General features: G+C 42.3%; 1 protein-coding gene across 1 annotated transcript in view; it reads left to right on the top strand.

Annotated features, from left to right (window-relative positions):
- LOC117484026 (potassium voltage-gated channel subfamily B member 2-like) overlaps positions 1-26,945 on the top strand; it is a 112,457-nt gene extending 85,512 nt beyond the window's left edge. Inside the window, exons 2-3 of the mRNA XM_034132433.1 lie at positions 23,611-24,020; positions 25,078-26,945. Of these exons, the coding sequence (XP_033988324.1) occupies positions 23,611-24,020; positions 25,078-26,563 (1,896 nt within the window). The 3' untranslated portion in view covers positions 26,564-26,945. The remainder of the gene's footprint in view (positions 1-23,610; positions 24,021-25,077) is intronic.
- Positions 26,946-27,630: the final 685 nt, after the last annotated feature.

Raw genomic sequence — 27,630 nt, 5'->3', positions numbered from 1 at the left:
GCGTCTTAATCAAGATTTAATTTACCTCGGATCCCACATTAGCCTGGTTTATAGTGTTTTCTCTCTCTGTGAATAGGATAGGAGTTATTGGGCTTTAAAACATGGAGGCAGTGTTTGCTTTTTATTAGTGTGTGTAATAAGAATGATTTACAAACCCAGGGCAGTTCATTGTGACAGCAACAAAGTATATCAAAAGAACACATGTGAGCTGATCTCTACACAGGACTATTATTAGAAGATTAATTAACAGCGGGCATGCAGGCTTTAAAGACGTGAGGATTTGCAGAATTTAATGAAGATTTCAATAGTTTCCATAGCCAGAAAGAGGATGTCCTCGGATGATGTGAAGCAGCAGCACTGGTCATAACTCCATCCTGATTGCATTATGTTCTCAGCAGCTGCTTTAGAAAAGGCTTTAGAGATCTTGTTCTTCACAGTTTTGCACCAACAGCCACCAGTATTGTGCTTTTTGATAACATTAACCCTGAAAGAACTGTACGAATAAATGAGATCAGAAAACCTTCATTCACGCCTTTATTAGGGGACATATTAACACATTTTAACACAATAACATTAAAGAAGTACACATTGAAGGTATGAAAATACGTTTCAAGTAAGTTAACAAACAACAAGTAATGGCATTTTTCCATTTATGATTTTTGAAATAAAATATTTAAATATATAAAGGAACTACAGCTCGGTCACATGACTTCCCGTCACCACCGCTAAGCTAAAGGAGGCTAATGTTGGGCTATAAAGGAACTACAGCACGGTCACATGACTTCACGTCACCACCGCTAAGCTAAAGGCGGCTAATGTTGGGCTATAAAGGAACTACAGCACGGTCACATGACTTCACGTCACCACCGCTAAGCTAAAGGCGGCTAATGTTGGGCTATAAAGGAACTACAGCACGGTCACATGACTTCACGTCACCACCGCTAAGCTAAAGGCGGCTAATGTTGGGCTATAAAGGAACTACAGCACGGTCACATGACTTCATGTCACCACCGCTAAGCTAAAGGTGGCTAATGTTAGGTTATAAAGGAACTACAGCACGGTCACATGACTTCACGTCACCACCGCTAAGCTAAAGGAGGCTAATGTTGAGCTATAAAGGAACTACAGCACGGTCACATGACTTCACGTCACCACCGCTAAGCTAAAGGTGGCTAATGTTGGGCTATAGAGGAACTACAGCACGGTCACATGACTTCACGTCACCACCGCTAAGCTAAAGGCGGCTAATGTTGGGCTATAAAGGAACTACAGCACGGTCACATGACTTCACGTCACCACCGCTAAGCTAAAGGCGGCCAATGTTGGCCTATAAAGGAACTACAGCACGGTCACATGACTTCACGTCACCACCGCTAAGCTAAAGGCGGCTAATGTTGGGCTATAAAGGAACTACAGCACAGTCACATGACTTCACGTCACCACCGCTAAGCTAAAGGCGGCTAATGTTGGGCTATAGAGGAACTACAGCACGGTCACATGACTTCACGTCACCACCGCTAAGCTAAAGGTGGCTAATGTTGGGCTATAGAGGAACTACAGCACGGTCACATGACTTCACGTCACCACCGCTAAGCTAAAGGCGGCTAATGTTGGGCTATAAAGGAACTACAGCAGACTAACAACCAAAAACACATTCAGAAAACCATTGACTTCCAGAAAAGGGGACATAGTGCTAAAATGCTGACTCATTTACAAGTAAAACACTCATTCCTGCACCATTCTTCAGTGAAACATGATCCACTACAAGCTGAACTAGTGGTATTAAGTGGAATACATGTTGCATTTTCTCCCCTGGTCCAGCATAGGAGGTTAAACTTTGTTTGAATTCATGCAAAACGGCCCAACCAGCAGCTGGCATTATGACACGTTCTTGCAAATTAGATAAGTCAAAGTCAACTTTATTGTCAATCTTTCAGTTTGTGTGTACAGACAGAGAGATCGAAATATCGTTTCCCACAATAATGTGTCTGTTAATTGTGTATATATAGGTATATACCTATTTTTATATATATTTGTATTTTGTATTCAGGAGAAGAATAAATAAGAAGCCAAATCCAGCAACTTGTGCTGACAGTGCCGCGGCGATAAATTGCTTTAAATGAGTAATATGCACAGAAACCGGAAACTGACTCTCTGCTTTAATCACTAAACTCTCAGAGGTCAAGGGTCGTGGTCGGATTTCGTGTCGTGCACATTCAGCAGCGTGGATTCTTGCCAAAATGTGGGCTTCATGCATGAGAAGCAGCGTCTTCTACATGTTTTATGATTCGTGCAACTTCAAGCGTCTCCGCCCCGGGGAAAGAAGACTTTATTATCGTCAGTTCATATTAATTTTATTTATTTAAACAGCCCAATATCACAAGTAAAATATTTGCCTTTAGGGGGGTTTGTAATCTGTACACTGTGTCCTTCTCCCCAAACAAACCCTTTAAAAGGGGGGAGAGAAATGAAAGTGGAAGTCTTTATTTTTATCTGCACAAAAAATAAATAGTATGTTAAATGAGTGAAACAAAACACTATAAATAAGGTGATACAACATGGATGCATGGATATTAAATAAATAGAGAAAAGCAGTTAGAAAAACAGCAGATAAATATTATTTTAGGCGTTTTTCTGTACTATTTTGTAGGTGTGTTATCAGGTGGGAAACAGCCCTAAATCTCCTGCTGTTAGGCTGTTAGCTTCAAACCCTCATATGTTCCCATAATAACTGCAGGAGAGTTGCACAAACAGTGAGTTTTGATAATTCTCCGTCTGTTTGTTGGTGCACATCCCATCAGTTCTCATGTATTTGATCCACAGGAGCATTGATAGCAAGCTGCAGATGAAGCCGGATAATTGTAATAGGATTTGAAGAGTATCTTTAGTGAGGATGAACACAGAGTTACTCACTCTTTCCCTCATGTGAGGAGTCATAGATAAATAATCTGATCCATGGAAACAGTCTGTGTGTTTGTGGAAATGCTGCGGGGGTTTATCGTCTAACACACACTGATTTGTTAATCCTTTACCTGCTCCATCACTGATTACCTGACTCACTTCTCTCTGAAGCACACACACACAAAAAATGGGAATTACAACTATTATTTGTAGGGCTGTACCCAATGTTGTTTTCACATTGAAAATGATTCATAAGAAACGTTTGTTTGAGTTAATGGTGTTTCTGTAATGAAGTGGAACGTTGAAAATGTTGTTTTTGAGGCCACACACAAACAAATATGGATTAAGGCTGCATATTTAATTTGAAGAAATCATGTAGTTCAATGAATGTGAGTTTTTTTTAGACTTTACAACGCTCTGAGTTACTGGAAATGTTTAATAGTGTAATGAACAGCAAACAGCAAACAAAAGAGCTGCACTGAATGTCATTTTTTCCAAACAACATCCTTGATTTGTGATTTCCTACTTTATTTTTTTATTAAATCGACTTTATTTAATGGAATGTAAAGTGGAAATGTTTGGATCACAACCAACCGACTTTAGATGATACACAGAGGGAACAGACCTGCAAAAAAAACTAATTATATCACCTTGTGTGTGTGTGTGTGTGTGTGTGTGTGTGTGTGTGTGTGTGTGTGTGTGTGTGTGTGTGTGTGTGTGTGTGTGTGTGTGTGTGTGTATGCCTGCTTGAATTGCAAGTGTGTCCTCATTTGGATTAATTAAAGGAAATCTCCCGTGAAGAGTGGGGGCGTCCCAATCTGGCCTTCTCAAGGACAGGCAACCTATCAATACTGCCCGAGCCCCTCCACCCTCGACCTACACACAATACCACCACCCACACACACACACACACACACACACACACACACACACACACACACACACACACACACACACACACACACACACACACACACACACACACACACACACACACACACACACACACACACACACACACACACAGTATGTAACGCCATGGAAACAGCCACCATCATCGCTCTCTGGGAACAAAGCCAGTGAAGTCGGTGTTATTCCAGCTCCTTATCAGCGCTCCAACATGAAGCAGCACTCGTTTCAGTTGCTCAGTCATTCATACCCTCCGTCTTTTTTCCCAAAGTCACATTTCTGTTGTGTTGGCTGTTCTTTGGCGGCTGATCCAGCGTGAGTCACTCCTGAAAATAAACACAGTGCGAGGGGTATAGCCCCGGCTGGGATAATCACTCATGCAACTTTGTCTGGAAATATAAGAAAGATTTCCTCTAATGTTGGTTTATTTAACGGCCGCCTTTCAGATATTCACAACCTAAAAATGTCTGTTTCTCTAAAAGAAATGTATGTAATATCTCCAAAAGAACCTACATATGCAATATTATTATTGTTATTAATAATGTTCTATAGTGACGTGCAATTACGTATCTGCCATTACGTTTTTTTTGCACTACTAAATACTGCTTGTCTCTGTACAGTATTTTACATTAATTATGTGACCGTCTATGTTTCTTGGTTATTTAATTGCTCTTTTTACTGCACTGTTAGTGTACAGGGGTTTTCCATTCACAAGTGTCTATGTTTTTTACTGCTAAATTAGCTTTGAGCTATCACTGGTACAATACATTAAACTTTAGGGTTACATTTATTTTTCATATTGTTCTTTCCCTCGCAAATACAAGGAATTTAACTCAAATTGAATGAGGACATTTAATACCTAGTTATTGCTTCCACCTCTAATGTTGGTTTGTTCTAGATATGAGAATCGGGGCTTTTCCATTCACACGTTTCTATGGTTACGGAGACGAGCGTCAATATGTTTCTGACACCAGACACGCTGAGCCTCTCGTGAGCAGACGGCCATGACAAGGTGTTGTTTGGTAATTGGGAGGAAGAGGAGCAAAATGAAATCTGTGTTGAATAGGAGTAGTGACTAGTAGAGGGGCTCTGTATGATAATGTTCAGGTGGATATCAGTTTGTAGTGTCTCTACTTTAAAGAGTCCTCTCCTGCTGATGTTCAGGTGGATATCAGTTTGTAGTGTCTCTACTTTAAAGAGTCCTCTCCTGCTGATGTTCAGGTGTATATCAGTATGTAGTGTCTCTACTTTAAAGAGTCCTCTCCTGCTGATGTTCAGGTGTATATCAGTAGTGTCTCTACTTTAAAGAGTCCTCTCCTGCTGATGTTCAGGTGTATATCAGTATGTAGTGTCTCTACTTTAAAGAGTCCTCTCCTGCTGATGTTCAGGTGTATATCAGTAGTGTCTCTACTTTAAAGAGTCCTCTCCTGCTGATGTTCAGGTGTATATCAGTATGTAGTGTCTCTACTTTAAAGAGTCCTCTCCTGCTGATGTTCAGGTGTATATCAGTAGTGTCTCTACTTTAAAGAGTCCTCTCCTGCTGATGTTCAGGTGTATATCAGTATGTAGTGTCTCTACTTTAAAGAGTCCTCTCCTGCTGATGTTCAGGTGTATATCAGTAGAGTCTCTACTTTAAAGAGTCCTCTCCTGCTGATGTTCAGGTGTATATCAGTATGTAGTGTCTCTACTTTAAAGAGTCCTCTCCTGCTGATGTTCAGGTGTATATCAGTATGTAGAGTCTCTACTTTAAAGAGTCCTCTCCTGCTGATGTTCAGGTGTATATCAGTATGTAGTGTCTCTACTTTAAAGAGTCCTCTCCTGCTGATGTTCAGGTGTATATCAGTATGTAGTGTCTCTACTTTAAAGAGTCCTCTCCTGCTGATGTCCAGGTGTATATCAGTATGTAGTGTCTCTACTTTAAAGAGTCCTCTCCTGCGCAAGTGTTGTATGCAGATAATGGGAAAGATATGTGAATATACCATATGTTCTCCACTGCTTTTTTTAGGGGTTTATATCTTAATTAATAATCCAAACTTTAAAAATAACAGTATTATCTTTCATTGTAATCAAAACATCGGTGGAGAAATCACATGTTCTGTATAATATGTCTTCATTTGGTTATAGCATATCACTTCCAATTTGGCTTAAACTTTTGTTGTTTTGTTGTCTTGGTTTGCAGTCTGTTGTTTACCTCTTCTTATTTACTTATACAGTTACTCGGCTGCTCTCGTGAACGCGTCTAACTCATGAATACATTCATGCAAACATCATCAGGGTGAATCCCATCAGAAAGCGTAGCATGTTGTCAGTTTGGTGAGTTTCTGCAGGTTTTCAGGCTCCACCTAATATTCCCAAGGTATACAACACAAACGTGTGTGTGCGTGTGTGTGTGTGTGTGTGTGTGTGTGTGTGTGCGTGCGTGCGTGCGTGCGTGCGTGCGTGCGTGCGTGCGTGCGTGCGTGCGTGCGTGCGTGCGTGCGTGCGTGCGTGCGTGCGTGCGTGCGTGCGTGTGTTTTTTTGGTTACAGACAGCGATGAAGGAACAGCTCCGTCCTTGGAAGTGAAGCTGAATAACAATAAATCTGAGTTTTTGCACCGCAAGCACAAAAGTGAGGAGGCTTTGTGAGAGAAACAGATGAGACTGACTCGACGAGCACATCTGAAGCCAACAGTCAAACCGTTTCAGATGCTAAATGCTGACGGGGAATATAAATGAAGAGAAGTGCCATTCAGGGTTTATTCTTTATACTTTAGGATTAAGTGAGTCCTCGGTGACCACAGCAGTCCCAAATGAAACGGAGAGCGATAGCACGTGTGTTTTATTCTCTGCGTGAAGGATAGAGAACGGGATTATCTCGACTCCTCCTTCAAAACTCAGGAGCCTCAAACTGGAGTTTACTCTCCACCTCTGACTGACCTCGCTGCAGAAAAAGGGGAGAAAGTGAAATTTGCAAAGACATTTAGAAGAGTGGAGTTCACAGGGAGGAGACGACTCTCTTTCACTTTAATAATGTATCTGAGGTCGTTTACAGCTCATTCTCCTGCATGAAGCACTGTCAAACAAAGCGTAATGTTACCTCAGGTTGTTAAGATTCATCGAGGCGTTTTGCTTTGAATTACAATGCACCAAGTTACCTTTCTTTACCTCGAAATCTGTCCTCGCGCCGCACAAAGAGCTTCTTCGGCTGATTTGTAAAGCGACAAATCTGCTGATGTTACAGAGTTAGACTCCGACAGCAAGGTGATGGTAGTCGTTGAGGATAACAGATGTAAGAGCGCTGAGAGCTATAAGAGCCCGAAGCTGAATGTGACAGTGTGTTTTAGAAAGAGAGGAAGGATTGTGTGGTTTTTACGAGCGTTTGTGTGGGAGGTGTGGAGAAGAGTTTTCCCTCCGAGGTTCTGCCGTTGTAGGAAAGGTGACAGGAGAGTCTTTCTTATTCTGAGTGCTTTTCTGGAAAACACACACACCGTCTTCCCTTCCTCCTCCAGGCTCAGATAGATGATGTTATCACGAGACTCCGGGGTAAAGGAGCTTGTAAAGAGATCCTTCCGGCGTTTCTTATCTGCATACGAGCAGGGGAAGCAGTCTGCAGAGCGTCATGAATATTTACCGTTTCTCCTCAAGGAAGTGTTGATTATAACGGCCTCGACCGGGTGATTAACACTGTGATCAGAGGCTAGCACAGTTAGCGGTGATTACACTTCGACCTGTTTACTGTCACATGACAAAAGTTGCTTAAAGGTCCCCTATTCTACTGTTTTTCATCAATAAAATAGGTATCAGATATATACAGAGCCTGTCTCTGATTGGCTGAAACACCAAACAGATCATTGCAGCATTACCCATAATCCCCTCTGTTTCAGCCCTGTTTCCAAAGTGCTGATTCTCTGTCTGTTACTTTAGATGAAAATAAGGAGCCCCTCCCCACGCCCCTCTGAGAGACATTTGGTTAAAAAGAACTCAATGGTGCTCTAGGAGGAGATTCAGGTGATAAGGGGGGGGGGGGGGGTTACCTTGGTTGCTGATTGGCTAATGGTTACACAAGACAAAACATCGTTATGACATCATAAAGTGGCCAAAATCTGATCAGCTCATTTTCAGACAGGTTTTTATAGAAATGGATCAGGACAAAAAGAGAGAGAATCTTTGTTCCTGAAACTTTCAGAGTCTCTTTACACAGAGGGGACACATGTTGATGTAGAAGAGACATGAAGAAGAGGGGACACATGTTGATGTAGAAGAGACATGAAGAAGAGGGGACACATGTTGATGTAGAAGAGACATGAAGAAGAGGGGACACATGTTGATGAAGAAGAGACATGAAGAAGAGGGGACACATGTTGATGTAGTAGAGACATGAAGAAGAGGGGACACATGTTGATGTAGAAGAGACATGAAGAAGAGGGGACACATGTTGATGTAGAAGAGACATGAAGAAGAGGGGACACATGTTGATGTAGAAGAGACATGAAGAAGAGGGGACACATGGTGATGTAGAAGAGACATGAAGAAGAGGGGACACATGTTGATGTAGAAGAGACATGAAGAAGAGGGGACACATGTTGATGTAGAAGAGACATGAAGAAGAGGGGACACATTTTGATGTAGAAGAGACATGAAGAAGTGGATTTTGCACAACAGGTGACCTTTAAGACTGAGGGTGGGACAACAAATCCTGAAATCTTCTGGATTCTGAACCGATTCACAACCTAAACATTTCCAAAAAATGGTATGTAATGTCTCCAAAAGAACATAAATACTGCTAATGATGGACAGTATTCTTTCACACCATATGAATGATATGTTTAGCAGCATTTTTATTGAACATAATCTGTTTTAAAGGTCCCATGTCATGGCCATTTCTACTGATCATAATTCCATTGTTGAGGTCTACTAGAATAGATTCATATTGTGCAATGTTCCAAATCACATTGGTTTCTCATACAGCATCTCTGTATAGTATGTGTATTCACTCTCTGTCCTACACGCCTTGTTGGAGCTCCTGCCCCCCCTCCCCACTGTGCTCTGATTGGTCAGCTCGCCCACTCTGTTCTGATGAGTCCACCACCGTTACAGCAGAACATCAGTGATTATGTGTTACAATGGCGTTTGTTAGCAACCAGGAAATGACACCAGTAATGACAAACAGATGAGAATGCTGCGTGGGGTCTGGGTGCCGTGTTGGCGGGACGTTGGGGGGCTCGCTGCTCCGCCCTTTGAGGCTCGAGGAGCGGACAGTGTGAGCTGGATTACTGGTGTCGTTTCCTGGTTGCTGCGTGGGGTCTGCGAGACAGCGAGACGCCGCGAAACTCAGCACACACACACACTCACAGCTGAGTGAGTGTGTGTGTGTGAGGAGCTCCGCGGATTGGTCCAATTGGACCTGGGTATCGTTACGTCACTATACTCAGGAAGAAGAAAATGGAAAAAGAGAAATCTCCAACGAGGCGTTCTGGGGCAGCATCGACAGGTCTTCTCTGTGTTAGAGTTTTATTCGCTTCAGGGTGTACTTTGAGGGTTTTTGACTCAGCTACATAACACACAAGGGGACGGGTAAGAACCAGAAAAGCATGACATGGGACCTTTAAATCAAATTGTGACCTATAAGATACACACCCTTACTCAAAACGTAAGAAAGTTATCTGCTGTGATTACATTGCTGACCTTTGGTATTGTGGCTTTTTTTAATCTTCTTGTGCAGATGCAGATCTAGTCTAATTAGCATATGCTTAGGGTATAATTACAGATATAAATGGTTTGTGGAAAAGCCTTCGTGCAGCAGTGTGTGCTGGATGTATGTCTGCCTGCTGTTCTCTGCTCTCAGGGGAGGGGGGGTGGCAGAGGCATATAGGTTAATAATGCTGTCACGGCATGAGGGCCGAAGGCTTGTTCTACCCAGAAACACACACATGCATTACACACACACACACATGCACTCGCCTCTTTCCACATCCAACACAATCTCTCCTGGAAAGGACACGGAGGAAGGGCATGGTTTAAATTTGCTTTCTATGTAAATGTAGATTATCAGGAAGATGCATTGTAATGGTGAGACATAACCAAAGCAAATGACACGGTTATCAGAAGAAACGAGCAGACATTCGTACGTATTTTACAACCACAGGACTTTCTTTAATTGGATTTCCTTCCACTATTATTGCTCCCGTATCTTTGTCGTTTTGACGCTGTAATAGGAAGTATAGCCTTGTGTCTACCTCACAGTTTCAGCCTTTTCTCCCCTGTGTGTTCTCCCTCTCTTTGACATTTGTGTTGTGAAAGTCGGGGGCTGTGATTGGCTGCAAGGTGGCGAAGAGGGCAACAGTGATGGACAGATTACAGACGAAGGACAGAGCGAGAGGAAACAGATTGACGCGATTAAAAAAGTTTGCAGAAAGTGAAAAGAGAGCGGAGAGTATTGACCTGACTCCCGGTTAATTCCTTGCATTAAATACTGTGTGTGTGACTTTCTCTCGCTGCCCTTCCTGGGGGCTCGATCTCAGCTGGAGACACTTTAACATCCAGAGTTTAATGCACAAACACAGCTGAGTCACACACGGAAATGGCATTAGCACACTGTGGGAAGTCTGTCTTCAATGCCCCGATGAAGTTTGGTTGAACTGGAGGAATCTGATAGCAGGGGTTCACGTTACAGAAAGAGGGGCATTAGGTTTCTATTTCAGTCCGCTGAAGGCTCAAGGATCCTTTCGGAGCTTTAAATAAACTCATCGATGCACTCGATTGATAGTTCCTCCCAAGGTTGAGTTCGGAAATGGCCTTGCTATAGATGCAGTACAGGATTTAAAACGCTATGTTATGAATTCATTGTGTGGCAGCCGACTCATGAATGTTTAAGTTGACCTGAGTGCTGCTGTGCTGCTTTGTGCTGGTCAGCATTGCTGGATGTCACGTGATTGGCCTTTCTGTTATAAAACGTTGGAAATTAAGCTCCAAAACTTTGTAAAAATCGTCACATAAAGCCGTTTTATATTTTGCAAAAAACTAGTTATAGAGTTTGGAGGCGTGTGTCTGTTGTTTCTCCTTCTAAAACAAAGGGAAATGGGTTTTTCTGCTTTAAAGGCCCGGACACACCAAGCCGATTTTGGCTGTCGATGGGCGTCAGGCTGACGATGAGCGTCGACACGCCCTACTCAGATTGGTGTGTCCCGCACCGTCGTGTCTTCTCAGCCGTGCCGACGCCTTTTCCGCCGAAAACCCACCGATTCGACATGTAGAATCGGTGGGCAGTCGGCCAAATAAATCACTCTGATTGGCTGTTCAGCTAGCGAATCAGTGCATGAGAAGCGAAACGGAAGTGAGGGACCCAAACAAACTATTAAGAAGGCAAATCTGAGATTTCATTTAACTCCAGCTATCGACACAGGTTCGGGAAAGCCCCATGAGCTTATCTGTTCTTCTTCTCTCGGTGTATCACAGTCTGTCTTCCGGTTGCCTCTTTTGAATGACGAATACACACTACCGCCGCCTGCTGGTAAGGAGAGTTATTGCCACTCACGCATGCGCAGTTCGTACGTGCTTCTTGGCCGTCGGCTGAAGTCTTTGTGGTGTGTTCCAGTGCGACACATGGGCAAGACGCAGGAGACGTGAGGTGACACAACAGTCTGGGGTCCGTCTGTGTCAGTTCTTTGGTGTCAGCTTGGTGTGTCCGGGCCTTAACATAGGCCACAAACGTTAGCATGTCCAGCTAACTATCACCTAGAAATCGAGCATTCATTTGTAGTTGTTTTCTAGAAGCATAATAATAGCACCTAATTGGCCTTTCCGTTATAAAATGTTGGAAATTAAGCTCCAAATGTTAACAAAACTTTAACATTAGCTTTAGCTTGAAGGAGGCTACTTCGAACACTGATTCTTCAACAATTAATGCTTCTATTTCACTTAGAAATAAAGACCAAATGGGCTTTTAAATGGACAAACCGTTCACATAAACCCGTTGTATATTTTGCAAAAACTAGTTTATATAGTTTTGAGGCTAATAGTTGAAAAAGTGTTTTTCAATCTGCTTTAACGCACGCTACGAATGTTAGCATGCCCAGCCAACTATCACCTAGAAATCTAAGATAAGATGTGCTTTATTGATCCAAATTTGGGAAATGTCTGTGTTGCAGCAGCATAAAAGACAAGGCGTTGCACATGAGAGAAATGAAAAGGGTAGAAATAAACAATTCTAAAATGAAAACATCTCAAAATAGAAATTAAAAGTAAAAAATAGTATTTGCTTCCTAGCAGCATCTCATTAGCTTCCGTTAGCATCATGTCTTCCGGTGCAGTCTTTTCTACAGCTCTAGTCTTAGAGTGCAACAGCTGGAGATATAATAAAGTCTGATACACTTTCCACAGAACAGAACAGTCAGAGTTAATCAATTCTGTGAGCAAACTGCTGTGATTTCAGCCAACAAATGAGACAGCGGTCGACTCGTAATGATCTGCATTTCTGTGTGAAATCAGAGAGCCATTGTTTTATAATCTGCTCCATCATCACTGGAAGAGGAAAGAGCATCTGTTGGGCTTTTTTTCAACATTCAGTGTGATAAAACTGCGATGCATTGATTCGGCTGAACTCTTTAACTTCGAAATTGGTATTTAGTTTAGCTCTATAGACCTATAGGGTTCAGCAAAAGTTTATAAAATAGATGTTTTGTCTCAAAGTTGCAGGAAGTCTGCACTTTTTTATAAATGTTTCGATTGAAGACGACATATTCTGCTGATGTTCAGGTGTATATCAGTATGTAGTGTCTCTACTTTAAAGAGTCCTCTCCTGCTGATGTTCAGGTGTATATCAGTATGTAGTGTCTCTACTTTAAAGAGTCCTCTCCTGCTGATGTTCAGGTGTATATCAGTATGTAGTGTCTCTACTTTAAAGAGTCCTCTCCTGCTGATGTTCAGGTGTATATCAGTATGTAGTGTCTCTACTTTAAAGAGTCCTCTCCTGCTGATGTTCAGGTGTATATCAGTATGTAGTGTCTCTACTTTAAAGAGTCCTCTCCTGCTGATGTTCAGGTGTATATCAGTATGTAGTGTCTCTACTTTAAAGAGTCCTCTCCTGCTGATGTTCAGGTGATATCAGTATGTAGTGTCTCTACTTTAAAGAGTCCTCTCCTGCTGATGTTCAGGTGTATATCAGTATGTAGTGTCTCTACTTTAAAGAGTCCTCTCCTGCTGATGTTCAGGTGTATATCAGTATGTAGTGTCTCTACTTTAAAGAGTCCTCTCCTGCTGATGTTCAGGTGTATATCAGTATGTAGTGTCTCTACTTTAAAGAGTGCTCTCCTGCTGATGTCAGGTGTATATCAGTATGTAGTGTCTCTACTTTAAAGAGTCCTCTCCTGCTGATGTTCAGGTGTATATCAGTATGTAGTGTCTCTACTTTAAAGAGTCCTCTCCTGCTGATGTTCAGGTGTATATCAGTATGTAGTGTCTCTACTTTAAAGAGTCCTCTCCTGCTGATGTTCAGGTGTATATCAGTATGTAGTGTCTCTACTTAAAGAGTCCTCTCCTGCTGATGTTCAGGTGTATATCAGTATGTAGTGTCTCTACTTTAAAGAGTCCTCTCCTGCTGATGTTCAGGTGTATATCAGTATGTAGTGTCTCTACTTTAAAGAGTCCTCTCCTGCTGATGTTCAGGTGTATATCAGTATGTAGTGTCTCTACTTTAAAGAGTGCTCTCCTGCTGATGTTCAGGTGTATATCAGTATGTAGTGTCTCTACTTTAAAGAGTCCTCTCCTGCTGATGTTCAGGTGTATATCAGTATGTAGTGTCTCTACTTTAAAGAGTCCTCTCCTGCTGATGTTCAGGTGTATATCAGTATGTAGTGTCTCTACTTTAAAGAGTCCTCTCCTGCTGATGTTCAGGTGTATATCAGTATGTAGTGTCTCTACTTTAAAGAGTGCCTCTCCTGCTGATGTTCAGGTGTATATCAGTATGTAGTGTCTCTACTTTAAAGAGTCCTCTCCTGCTGATGTTCAGGTGTATATCAGTATGTAGTGTCTCTACTTTAAAGAGTCCTCTCCTGCTGATGTTCAGGTGTATATCAGTATGTAGTGTCTCTACTTTAAAGAGTCCTCTCCTGCTGATGTTCAGGTGTATATCAGTATGTAGTGTCTCTACTTTAAAGAGTCTCTCCTGCTGATGTTCAGGTGTATATCAGTATGTAGTGTCTCACTTTAAAGAGTCCTCCTGCTGATGTTCAGAGTGTAGTCCTCTCCTGCTGATGTCAGCTGTATAGTCAGTATGTGTGTCTCTACTTTAAAGAGTCCTCTCCTGCTGATGTTCAGGTGTTATATCAGTATGTAGTGTCTTCTACTTTAAAGCGTCCTCTCCTGCTGATGTTCAGGTGTATATCAGTATGTAGTGTCTCTACTTTAAAGAGTCCTCTCCTGCTGATGTTCAGGTGTATATCAGTATGTAGTGTCTCTACTTTAAAGAGTCCTCTCCTGCTGATGTTCAGGTGTATATCAGTATGTAGTGTCTCTACATGTCTCCATGCTTTAATGTTCACAAAGCTCTTTATTTTTCTCATACTGCCTGTGCTGCAGCACCTCTTTTCACCCTCTGTCTGAAACCAGAGCTGCTCTGATTGGTTAGCTGGCCGGCTCTGTTGTGATTGGTCAACAGCTTAGAGATGCCTATTCACGTACATGTGTTGGAGTGCTAGCCAATAGGAGTGTGTATTATTTATGTCACTATGTTCCTGAGGTTAACATGCACCGTTATAACACACTAAAGGAAAGGGAAAACCTCAGAAATGTGGATTGGGGACCCTTCACTGTTTTCCAACCCTCTAGACACCTTAAAAAAACTGTGTTCGATGTGATATGATATTTAAATCTTCTCATCATGCTCTTGTCCCTCCTGTGAGCTGTAATACAGTTGTTTTCTGTTGTGTTTCCGGCACGTTTGTGCAGCTATACTGGCCTGACGGATGAACGCACTATAAATATTTCATACTAGCCCACTTTCCTCCCTGTGGCTACAAAAACCACACAAACAAATATCTGTATTAATAAATCCTGCAAAGGAGTGAAAGGGCTTTAGGGGGGGAGTGAGAGAAAAGCACATTGTGTTTACAACGATGGGAAGAAAAAGCAGACACAACAGGGAGACCCCTCAATAACGTTGAAGGGCCATTTGAAAGAAGGTTTTTATTGCTTCTTGCTCTGTTTTCTCTCCTGTAATATAATGGATAAATGAAGTACTCTGGGAGCGAAGGGTGGCCTGCAAACTGCTGATGAGAACTGCTTATTTATCTAGTTTTCTCTGCTGTATATATCCGTGGCCCCCCCCCCCCCGCTGCTGCATGCCTCCAGCGAGGACGATATGAAAGTGAAAGAGAGTTGTGTCCATTAAGCTTTGTGCAAACTTTCTCTCGTGCTGATTGTGCGGCACCTCGCTGAGATCGACCCTGAAACTTTAATCACATCGTGCCGACACTGCTGATTAAAGGTTGCAACGCACAGAGGGACGCGCCGTATACTTCGAGCTGATGACAAATTAAATTGTAAGTGACACAGTATGAAAGACGCCACATTACGGGTTATATCCTCCTCAATTATTGACTGCACTGTCAGAGATATACCAGCAGCTCAGCTTTTCCTCCAAATAATAAGCCTTTTTTTTATCATGAATACTGAACTCCCACTGGAGCTGCCAAAAATAGTTTGCCAGATGGACACTGGAGACTTTCCCTTTATCAGATTGTGTTGCATATTTCCAATTGCACATATTGCACCAGTTTCAGTCGAATCAGTTCTGCCATTTTTCTCCCCACTGCTTTATGAACTAAATTATCTCGTCCAAAGACTAATGGTTTTAAAATTGAGGCCCAAATTGTGGGCATTCCTCCAAATATCTCTCTGCTTTTCTGTGAAGTCTTTGGATGTTCGCCACAGAAAAAGGCACTCGAGCAGCAGAGCCCTGACGGAGCGCGAGTGAAGATGTCTGCCCTCGTTTGTTGATGAATTATAACACTCTCTAAAAGGTGCATGTATTCAAGTCATAGCCTCACTATCCATGCTTTATAAATCTCTCTTAAAGTGTGTGTGCCAGCTTCCTTAAGAATGCCATATTCACTTAGTGCTCTCATTAATTGCCGGTAATGGCTCGCTAACAGAATTTGTGCACATTTAGGAGACTGTGCCATTTGGGTCCTCCTGAACCTATTTCTGAGTCATGGAGTGAAATCGCCGACTGGTTCATGTAAAGTTAGGGTTTTAGTTCATTTAATTAACTAAGTACTCTTTATTTTAATGCATGCACAACACTCAGGCGTGCGTTGACGCAGTTATCCCCCTGGAAGAGGTGGTCTCAGCAGATGAAATAGCATCCCGAGATCAATCCGCATTTCCATAGCCATAATCACCCGGATTGATTTCGCAGCAAAAAATTATCATACCTGAAGAACGGCTCAATTTGTCGGGGCACAAATTGATGACACAAAAGAGGGAGGGAGCGAGTGGAGACCTCCGAGGTGGATCATGGTCCATAACAGCTCTCAGATCAATAAGGGCTCGGCTCAGTGTCCATAATGTGATGTGCTCCCAATCAATACCCTTCCCCCGGTGTCGCCATGTGTTATTTCTCCTCTTTCCTCCGTCACACTGATGTATGATGCAGCTGCAGGGGCGTAACCACAGGCTGTCACTGATGACAGGACACTTAGAGAGGAGTTAGTGGGCAGAGATGGTAGAAGTACACACATCCTTTACTCAAGTAGAAGTACACATACTCGTGTTTAAAAATACTCTGGTGAAAGTAGAAGTACTGACTAAACTTCTTTACTCAAGTCAAAGTAAAGAGGGCTTTGAAATGTACTTCAGTAAAAAGTCCCCATAACTAGCAGCTGTTTTAAAGAGTACCTGACCTCCCTTTATATTAATAGAACAATAATGTCATTGTTAGCTAATGAATGTTTCCATGCTGAACAACGGCAACATGACAACGTTTTCATTGGTCCCTCTTCTTTAGAGAAGACCAGGAAATGATGGATACACGGATCGTGTTCAAATCAATAGGCACGCAATGACTCTAAATAATAATGATCACGCCACCAAACACACATTCAAACTAAAGGAACCAGCCTGTTTGGGAAATGTGAGAAGTAGAAAGTACAGGTATTTGGGTTCAACATGTAAGAAGTAGAAAGTACAGGTATTTGGGTTTCAACATGTAAGAAGTAGAAAGTACAGGTATTTGGGTTCAACATGTAAGAAGTAGAAAGTACAGGTATTTGTGTTCAACATGTAAGAAGTAGAAAGTACAGGTATTTGTGTTCAACATGTAAGAAGTAGAAAGTACAGGTATTTGTGTTCAACATGTAAGAAGTAGAAAGTACAGGTATTTGTGTTCAACATGTAAGAAGTAGAAAGTACAGGTATTTGGGTTCAACATGTAAGAAGTAGAAAGTACAGGTATTTGTGTTCAAAATGTAAGAAGTCAAAGTAAAAGTTGTCAGAAAAATAAGTAGTGGAGTAAAGTAGTGATACCAGAAACATGTACTTAACGAAGTATTTGTACTCCACTACTTCCAGAGTTAGTCGGCCTTTTTTTATTCCTCCTGCAGGAATTTAAAAGAGGAGGATAAAGGTGATTCTTGCCATTTCAAGATTAGTTGTTGAGATGTCGGGCGGCTGAAGATTGAAATGAAGAGAGGCTCACAGAGAGGCTCACAGAGAGGCTCCAGAGAGCTCTTAACTCAGTGCTTTCTCCTCTGGATCAACTTCACACTCTCCCTTAGGTCTCGGGGGTCTAATGCTACCTTAAAGGAGCTGTTGGATGAAATTGTGAGGGTGGGTGTTCACCAAAAGATATTCTACTAAAGCGTTTTTTAAGCTGTCCCTTGAGGGCGATGGAGCCAGCTGGTTTTTGTTTTTTAACAACACTCATCAAGTGATTTCTTTTCTTTTTTTTAAGTGTGTTTCATAATGTGCTGAGTACCCAGGGAGATACCTCAGGGTATTGTTTAAAAATAAAAGTCATGTGATAAATCTCCCTCTTTCTCCATCTGTCCTCGTTGAAGCTGGTTTCTGCACGGTCATCGTTAAAGAGCTGAATCATGTGATGACGTTTATAACACGTCTAAGCCAATCGGGTGTCACGACTGGTCAGAGGTCAGAGGTCAGATCCTGCACAGGAGGGACAGAGAAAGACCATAAAACTACTTTGCTTAAGGACATACTAAATATTAATCATTTCTCACACATGATAGCTTTCATTTTGCATTTCATTATGATGTTTTCTTTTCAAAAACAGTTTATAAATTCCAGTAAAATGTGTGTCTCGATCTCATCGTCTCAGCCTATATTTATACAGCTTGTTCAGCAGGTAGTATTGATTAGTTAGGTAAACTGATCAGGAGACTAGTGACCTTGTAGTCCCTGTTGTTGTACTCTTTGACCTCCTGTTCAGAGACTTGAAACTGAGTAAGATATTCCTGTTTCTTCTTCCCTTCTCTGGGTCACTTCCAGTTCAACAGACGCGGCACGTTTCCGCTTCTTTCTTTTTTAATCCCGCTCTCACGGCATGGGATGCTTCTCTTAATGCCTCCACACATGCAGATCAGGGGCAGTGCAGACTGAGTCCAAGTAATTGATCTTCTTAACGACTCCCACTCAATTACAGGAGGTTAATGCGAGCCACCTCAGCGTTGCTCATCCTCGCGCTAAAAACTGTCCGTGAGCACGGGGGGGAAAACGTGTGGGAAGGTGAGATTGCATGGGTGTGGGTCAGTGAAAACATTAATCACTTTCTCTGTGTGTGTGTGTGTGTGTGTGTGTGTGTGTGTGTGTGTGTGGTGTGTGTGTGTGTGTGTGTGTGTGTGTGTGTGTGTGTGTGTGTGTGTGTGTGTGTGTGTCTGTGTGTGCGTTGAGGAGTCAAAGATGAACTGTGTCCTCTCAGGCAGGAGGTGTGATTCTAAATAAAGATTATTCATCCTTTTAAAGAATGATTGACCTTAAGGTTTTTTCATTATTAAATGTGTTTTTCTGCAAGTGTCTGAATAATTTGGGGTTGTTTAATTTACTACCAATAAGCTTATAAACTGAGAGAAACCTCGATGCTCTGCTCACAGATTTGAAACCAAATCAACTTGTCAGCTTGTTTTTCATTTTAGTTTACCAAAATGTGTTTCTGCAAATGGGAGAGAAATAATCCGTGCAGCTGCTGAATCGTTCTTTATTTAAGGATATTTTTCTCTTCAGACACAATTGCAATGGTTTATGGGATGGATAGTTCTCACTCTTAAAAAAATATATGTTTACACTCTTGCACCTTCGCGTTTTTCATAGTATTCTTTGCTCAAAATTAACGTTTTTATGTCACGATGCATCTCAAAGTTGCCTGGCTTCATTCCTTGCTTGAAACTATTTCAGTCAGACAACTCATTCTTTAACATGTTTATTAGAAGCAGCATATAGTTGAGTTTGGCGTCTAGGCTCGGGCCTCATCACTCCACAGATATACATAGCACGATGAGTGATGATTAAATAACTAACCCCTGAGCCTACAGGTGGAAGCTGGGGTGGTGGGGGGGCAGGCAAGCAGCAGCGACGTGGAAGTAACTGCAGCAACAGCAGCAGAGAGATATCTGGCAGGTTAAATAGAGCGGCATATTAAGGACACTCTGTTTGGTTGGTTGTTGAGTGGCAAGGGGCGTTATGTATGAATGCAGCATAAGTGCTCGAGTTGACTGCCTGAACTAGCTCGCAGGCTTCGCCCCATTTTGAACCAAATCAACTTGACAGCTTGTTTTTGGATATCTTTTACTAAAACAGTTCACTAAATTGTGTTTCTGCGAATGATAAGGGTGAGAAATAATCCATGCAGCTGCCGAATCGTACTTCATTTTAGAATATTTTGTTTACGGGATTGGTCGTTCTCTCACTCTTAAAAAACAGATGTTTACACTCTTCCACCTTCACGTTTCCTTCAGTTTCTCATAGTTGTCTTTGCTCAAAATCAACGTTTTTATGTCACGATGCATCTCAAAGTTGCTCGGCTTCATTCCTTGCTTGGTACTATTTTGAAAATGATTCCCTGAAGTTCCCTTCCTGACCCAGAGCTATTTCTAAAAAGTGTGTAGTCACGGTTGAGCTCTTTGCACGCTACCACTTCCCTTTATACCTAATCTACTCCTCTACCTTTCGGTGCCAAGGTGTTCTGCGACAGCTTCTCCGGGATCGAAGGCTTGGCACCGGACGACGAGCCTCAAATGTTCTCGCCAGAAGTCGTGAAGCGATGTGCATCCTCTCTGAGACACAGGTTGCCTCACTTAGCTGCTAATAGGTTTAACCTAATCAGCAGCAGAGGCATTCATTTAGTGATAACAGGCGTCTCATTCCCCCTTTTCTCTCGCCTAATAGAGGGAATTTCGTAGTTTTATTTCAGGCAGTGTCATGAGAATGTAGCCACTTTTCTCCCTGTGTGCCAGAGGCTAATGGATGGACTATATAGAAATGTCTGACCCCTAAATCCTTGAGCCTTATCCCTGCATTGCTTTCACTTTTCGTCCCAAAGGAAACAGCGTGTGATCAGTATTCAGTGCCTTGTTTTCCCATCTTGTCTGAGACTCTTCAATCTTTTCTCGTTAGATTTTAATAGGTTGTATATAGCTCAGGTCAGAGAGGACTTCACACTGACGAATGCAGATTGTTTCCGTGCACTGGATTGGAGTTGTTGAAGTATTGCAGTATTATAGTGTGTAGGACAGATACTCTTCACCTGTGTGGGAAGAGACTCAAGAGTTGAGCTGTGAAAAGAAAAAGGGCATCAGCTAATCCCTGCAGCGCTGTAAAGAGTTATATCTCTCTGCTTTCTGCTCTGATAAAACATGGAGTGCTACTAAAGAAGATACTTCTCACTCTGCAGCAACACATCACACAACACACTGTCTCAGTCACCTTACATTGCTCACACACACTCTCATTTAAAACAGACCTCTGCCAGGACAATTAGGGTCACATTTAATCCATCTAGGTCAATAAATCCCGGTCAAGGTAAAGAGCTGACCGGGCAGGATGACACAGGATGTTCTTTCCCATTCGTTTACTGAGCGAACAATAGGAAAGCATTCGGACTTTTTTTGCAAGAACGAACAGAAGTTTTTAGTTTGCAGATACTTTTCTTTTTCACTGAAAGCAAACATTTATATTCTGAGAGAGAGCGAGGGATTTATAGACTGAAGCCAACAGGTGGAGCCAAAGTCCTTTTATCCTCTCATCACACACACACATTGTACACACACACACACACACACCATACACACACACACACACACACACTCACACACACACACACACAATTGTACACACACACACACTCACACACACACACACACATTGTACACACACACACACACACACACACTCACACACACACACACAGAGACAGTGCAGACATACACACACACACACATGCACACACACACACACACACACACACACACACACACTCACACACACACACCACCACACCACACACACACACACACACCCACACACACACACACACAGAGAGACAGTGTACACACACACATACACACACACACACACACATATATAGAGACAATGTACACATACACACATACACACACACACACACACACACATATAGACAGTGCCACCACACACACACACACACACACACACACCACACACACACACACACACACACACACACACACACCAGACAGACACAGTGTACACACACACACACAGAGAGAGAGACAGTGTACACACACACATACACACACACACACACACACATATAGACAGTGCACACACACACACACACACTCACACACACACATATAGACAGTGCACACACACACACACACACACACACACACACACACACACACACACACACACACACACACACACACACACACACAGACAGACCACAGTGTACACACACACACACAGAGAGAGAGACAGTGTACACACACACATACACACCACACACACACACACACACACACACACACACCTCCCCAATTTCCAAAATAGGTTTCTGACCTACTTTTTCCTCCCTATTTAAATGGCGTCCTCACTTTATAATCCATCCATCAATGTTGCATGCAAGATTTAATGACTCATTTGGTTCCTTCTTTTGTCATTTGTTTCCATTACCGTGCTATCGTCTCCTTTCCATACAAACTAAACGTTGACATGCATTCATTTCCATTATATCCATTCAGCCGTTACTGCATCTTCTCCTTTGTGCTCCAGTCCATCCTCTCAGTACAGAGCTCAATGAAGGCTCTGTGAGCACGTTCTCTCTCAGTGACTGTGCTGTTATGTTAAATGTTTGTTGTTTGTTTTTCATGTATTGTGTCTCTTGATATTTGTCTGTTGATGTTGTTGTAACTTATTTTATTCAAGGCAGTACAAATATTTGTTTATTTGCTTCTTGACAGAAGTTAAGGGTATAATGTTTCACAGGAAATGCTTTATTTTGAAGTGCAAGTATGTGTCCTGCTCTTACACCTTCCTGTTATGATTTTGAAATGAATACGAGTGCATTTTCTCCGTCTTCCACCGTTCTTGTTGGAAACTGTTAAATTGATATAATCTTAAAGTGGACCTATCATGCTATATTTGAATAATATAGTATCGGACCATACCTATATAAGGCATATTTATACTTTTTTTTTCTTCAAAATACCAAACAGATCATGCATTTTAGCCATGCCTCATTTCGCTCAATTTGAAAAATGTTAGCTCTGTTTTAGCAAGGGTTGATTCTGTGAGAACAGCACCATCTACAGGCCTGGCATATGTACTACAGCGTCTCCAGCGCTTTCGAACGGCAATGGCCGTGGCTGTCTCCTCCTGATTGGTGGAGTTGGCCCAATAGCCGTAGCGCCACCGTCCTGACGTCAGGACAGTGTTCAAATCTGGATCAGTTTTTATCAGATCCGTTGCAGCCCCTTTTTTAGAGATTTGGGTATGGAGGAAAATAGAGAGGGTTGTGTTTTCTGACACTTGGTGAGTTCCCTGGAACACCGGGGACACATATTCATGTATAACAGACGTACAAAAGTGCATTTTGCATGATACTGTAGGTCCCCTTTAAGTATGGAAGAAGCTGCTTTCTCCCTGTTATATTTGGTTAAGCCAGACAACAGGCTTTGGGATAAGATAAGGGCTTTCCTGGACTCAAACCATCTCGGCTGCCAACAATAAATATAATAATATTAATTAATAATATTAATAAATAAAGAGAAATAAGCTCTGAAGAAACTAAAAATAACGGTAATAATAATGAATGAAGTGAAATTAAATGGGAAATGGATGAATAGGTGAATTAATCATAAAAGGAAGAGATGTGTGTGTGTATATGTACATATGTGTGCATATATATATATATATATGTATCTATTTATTTACCTATTAAACAATGCCTATATTATGAAGCAAACCATGTATAAATACAACGCCATATGCATCAAATGTAACTGACACTGTAATCCCCCTACCCCCCACCCTTCACGTTATGTCCTGTCCTACTTGTAATGTATGTGAGCCATGTCCTTGTCCGTGTGTTTTTGTCTTTTGAAAATGTTCAATAAAATATAAATGTTTAAAAAAAAAATGGATATATTGAAACACATTAAGTTTGGACTCGCTTTGTTCTTCATTCAAAGCTTCTATTACACAACAGATGTTACACATGGAGCTGCTGGGATGCAAGTCACATTTCAGACTTGATCTGACCAATAAAGTATTATCGTATCGTATCGTAAGTTCCTGTTGTCTTTTCTAACATGTTATTCTTCTCTTTTCCAGATTCTGGCCATCATCTCGATCCTCTTCATCATCCTCTCCACCATCGCTCTCTCTCTCAACACTTTACCGGATTTGCAGGTGATGGATGAGTTTGGTCAGGCGAGCGATAACCCTCAGCTGGCTCACGTGGAGGCGGTGTGCATCGCTTGGTTCACCATGGAGTATCTCCTCCGTTTCCTCTCCTCTCCCAACAAGTGGAAGTTCTTCAAAGGCCCGCTGAACGTCATCGACCTGCTGGCCATCTTGCCGTACTACGTCACCCTCTTCCTGACGGAGTCCAACAAGAGCGTGCTGCAGTTTCAGAACGTGCGCCGCGTGGTGCAGATTTTCAGGATCATGAGAATATTGAGGATCCTGAAGCTGGCCAGGCACTCCACGGGCCTCCAGTCTCTGGGCTTCACCTTGAAAAGGTATATATTTCATTTGTATGTGTTCCGTTCATGGTATGCACAACTTAACGCAAGGCAAGGCAAGTTTATTTAAACAGCACCTTTCAACACAAGGCGATTCAAAGTGCTTTACACAAATGAAAGACATTAAGAAACATATTATGAAATGACATTTAAAAACACTCATTTAAAAGCAAAGATAATAAAACATGAATCAAAGTGACAGCAGTGTGAGATACACACATCTGAAATGTTTAGCTCAATCATTGCTCACTTTTTAGCAGCAATAGTTTTCTTTGACCTCACTTTCTTTCTACTTTCTTTTTTAACGTATCCTTTAGTTATTTCAAGTGTTTCGTGCTAAACGATCCCCCCTTTGGAACATGTTAATCTGACCCCATGGTACCTTTAAGTTTCCGCCGAAACTATTCCTCTTTTTTAAATGCACATTAGTTTAAGTTGTCTTTTCTATGTATAACTATTATTTACAAAACATGTCTCTATAAACACACCGTACCCGAAAAGGGTTGCTCTTTTTACTGCACTGTTAGTATACTACTATGATTATGCACCGTACCCGAAAAGCAGCAGGGAGAAGAAAATAATCTGATATTACCCCTTTCTCCCAAAAAACTATATATATATATATATACTATATAAATACCATTACCATCATTACAAAACACTCGCTGCTATATAACATGTGCATTATTATTATTATTATTATTAATAATGTTCGATAAATAACGTGCAATTACGTAACTACCACTACGGTTTTTTTGCACTACTAAATACTGTTAATATTTACATTCATTATGAGACCATCTATGTTTCCTGTAGTTATTTCATTTTTTCACTGCACTGTTAGTGTACTACTATTATTATGCTGCTTTGATTATTGTATTTTTGTAATTCTGGCACAACAATGAATAAAGTCTTATTTCTTAACTGCATTATTTTTTATATTTTTCTAGTTCTCTACCTGTGTTTTTCATTCTTGTGTTACTGTATGCACCACGACACCAAGTCAAATTCCTCGTACGTGTAAACCTGATTCTGATTCTCATCTTATCTTCAGGAGCTACAACGAACTGGGTCTGCTCATCTTGTTTCTCGCCATGGGCATCATGATATTCTCCAGCTTGGTGTTCTTCGCTGAGAAGGATGAAGACGCCACGAAGTTCACCAGCATCCCCGCGTCGTTCTGGTGGGCGACCATCACGATGACCACGGTGGGATACGGGGACATTTACCCACAGACGTTACTCGGTAAAATAGTCGGAGGGCTTTGCTGCATTGCAGGAGTCCTGGTGATCGCTCTGCCCATCCCCATCATTGTGAACAACTTCTCTGAGTTCTACAAGGAGCAGAAGAGGCAGGAGAAGGCCATAAAGAGGAGGGAGGCGCTGGAGAGAGCCAAGAGGAACGGCAGCATCGTGTCAATGAACCTAAAAGATGCCTTTGCGCGCAGCATGGAGCTGATGGACGTGGTGGTGGAGAAAGGAGAGGACAAAACCTCCCTGGAGAACCACATGTCGCCCGAACGCTGGGGCAGCACCACCAGGCACGCCTCCTCCGAGTCAGACCTGAAATCTCCAGCGAACCAAAACCCAGAGATGCAGAATTCGCCTCAACACATCACCGTCAACACCACAGGGAGTCCGCAGAGGATTAACCGCACCCCGCAGCACCTGAATGTGCAGAAACTGGAGGAGATGTACAACCAGATGGGCAAATCCCAGTCTCTGAGCAACCTCAACAGCTCCATGAGCACTTTGAGCACGACGGCGCCCGTGTCCCCGAGGAAACCTCAAAGCCCCGACGCTACTTTAAAAGAGGAAGTAGAGCTGGAGATGACGGAGGTGCAGCCCTGCTCGTCCGACAGAAAAGACTCTAATTACAAAAAGGAAGATACTGGGCCGTGTCGACTCAGGCACCCGAGGGCACCACCGTATCTGGATCTCAGCAAATTAAGGTCCATGGATGAGGGCGTCAAACTCAAAGATGGCCTCTACGAATCCGCAGGTGACGGGTCAGAGCTTCTAAAGGAGGAGAGCTTTAAAAACAGCGCTTTGGAGTCTGCTTCGAGGGGGAATAACCCTCTCAAAATAAAAGGTTTGAACGCCAACTTCCCCAAATCGCCCGCTGAAGGTCCGTTGACTCCGCCCAGCACTACGTCTCCTGGAGACATTAGCTCCAGCATTTTGGAGGACGAGACCCCGGACGGAGAGACGTCTCCTCTCATCCCCAGCACCGAAGAACTGCTTCCCATTTCAGAGGAGGAAACATGTCCTCTGACGCCCAAAAGGCTGGTGGTAGACACTCCACCGGGTGATGAAGATCAATCCACGGAAAACCACGAGGAAAAGCATCTGATGGAGGTTGCAGGCGCTTCAGTTTCACCTTTGTCGCCCAATTCAGCACAAAATTGCGCCCAAGGAGAGGAAGTGAAGGCTGAAAGCAACCAGAATGGACACAAAGTAGAGAACCACATGTTTACATCCGATATCCACCTGATACCGGGGGATGGCAGTCTGTCTCCGAGCTGCGAAACCAGCATGTGACTGTAGAGAAAGCTTCCCATTGGACAAAAAGACCCACTGCAACCTCAGCCCGGCAGACAGGAGAAAAGACACGGGTGCAGTCGTAGTGAAAGATATTTTTGCATGGCATGACAAGTCCCTTTTACTTGTGTCGTTGTGTATTGCTGAAAAAGAAAACTGCAGTGCTGCGTGCAGAATTTGGAAGACTTTTTGGGGCTTGAAGAGGAGGCTCTGGAGGGAATTCATCAACTTAAATGTAGACACTTTTCTCCTCCCGATGTACATAATGACCGTCTCCTTTTTCTAGCAAAAGAAGGAAATGCACAGAGGGACTTATCTGTAAAAAGCATGCATTTAAAAAAAAGACATATATTTTACGGTGCTTAGTTTGCTGAAAGCGCTCCACTGTAAATACTGGGACATCTAAAGGCAATGACAATGCACAGGATGGAAGAAATGTCTCCGAAGGTACAAATGTGAAAAGGGAGAAGAGGAAATTGAAAGCCCTCAGACCGGGTGTTGCATCGTAGCGACCTATTTAAAAAAAAAAAACATATCATTACCTTTTGTGGAAATGCAAAGTGTTCCCATGATGACCCTGTAATGTTTTCTCGTGTGATTAATGCTGTATGAAACTGTAACATTATTGCTTTTGGTTTTCATAACGACTGTTCAGTTGATATTCAGTCAACAATGGACCCTCCCCAAAAAACACCTGTAGTCGCCAAATATCTAGATATTTACTCGGTGGTTTCAGAAGTTACGACGAGGTTTGAGACCTTGTTCATGCCTTTTGATTCCATTAACAGTAAATCGTATTATACTCTCAGATATACATCTAAAAGTAGCTCTAAGAATAAACGTAGGTCTAGGTTGGTTGTAGAGATAAATCTGTGAGTGAGATTCAATAAAACCGAGTTATTTATTCAGCACAGTAGATCTGGTCATTACTACACAGATATGCTTTACACTATAATGATCTTTTTGGCAAAAGGGATAGACGAACACAGAAAAAAGACGATATTCCTTCTGATACTACGGACCAAATCAAGCACAGCTTCATCTATCTCAGCTGCATAGGAACATAT

Source organism: Trematomus bernacchii, unplaced genomic scaffold (genome assembly GCF_902827165.1).
Source record: "Trematomus bernacchii unplaced genomic scaffold, fTreBer1.1, whole genome shotgun sequence".
NCBI lineage: Eukaryota > Metazoa > Chordata > Actinopteri > Perciformes > Nototheniidae > Trematomus > Trematomus bernacchii.
The sequence above is the reverse complement of the archived record's forward strand: the minus strand, read 5'-3'. Positions and strand labels throughout refer to the sequence as shown.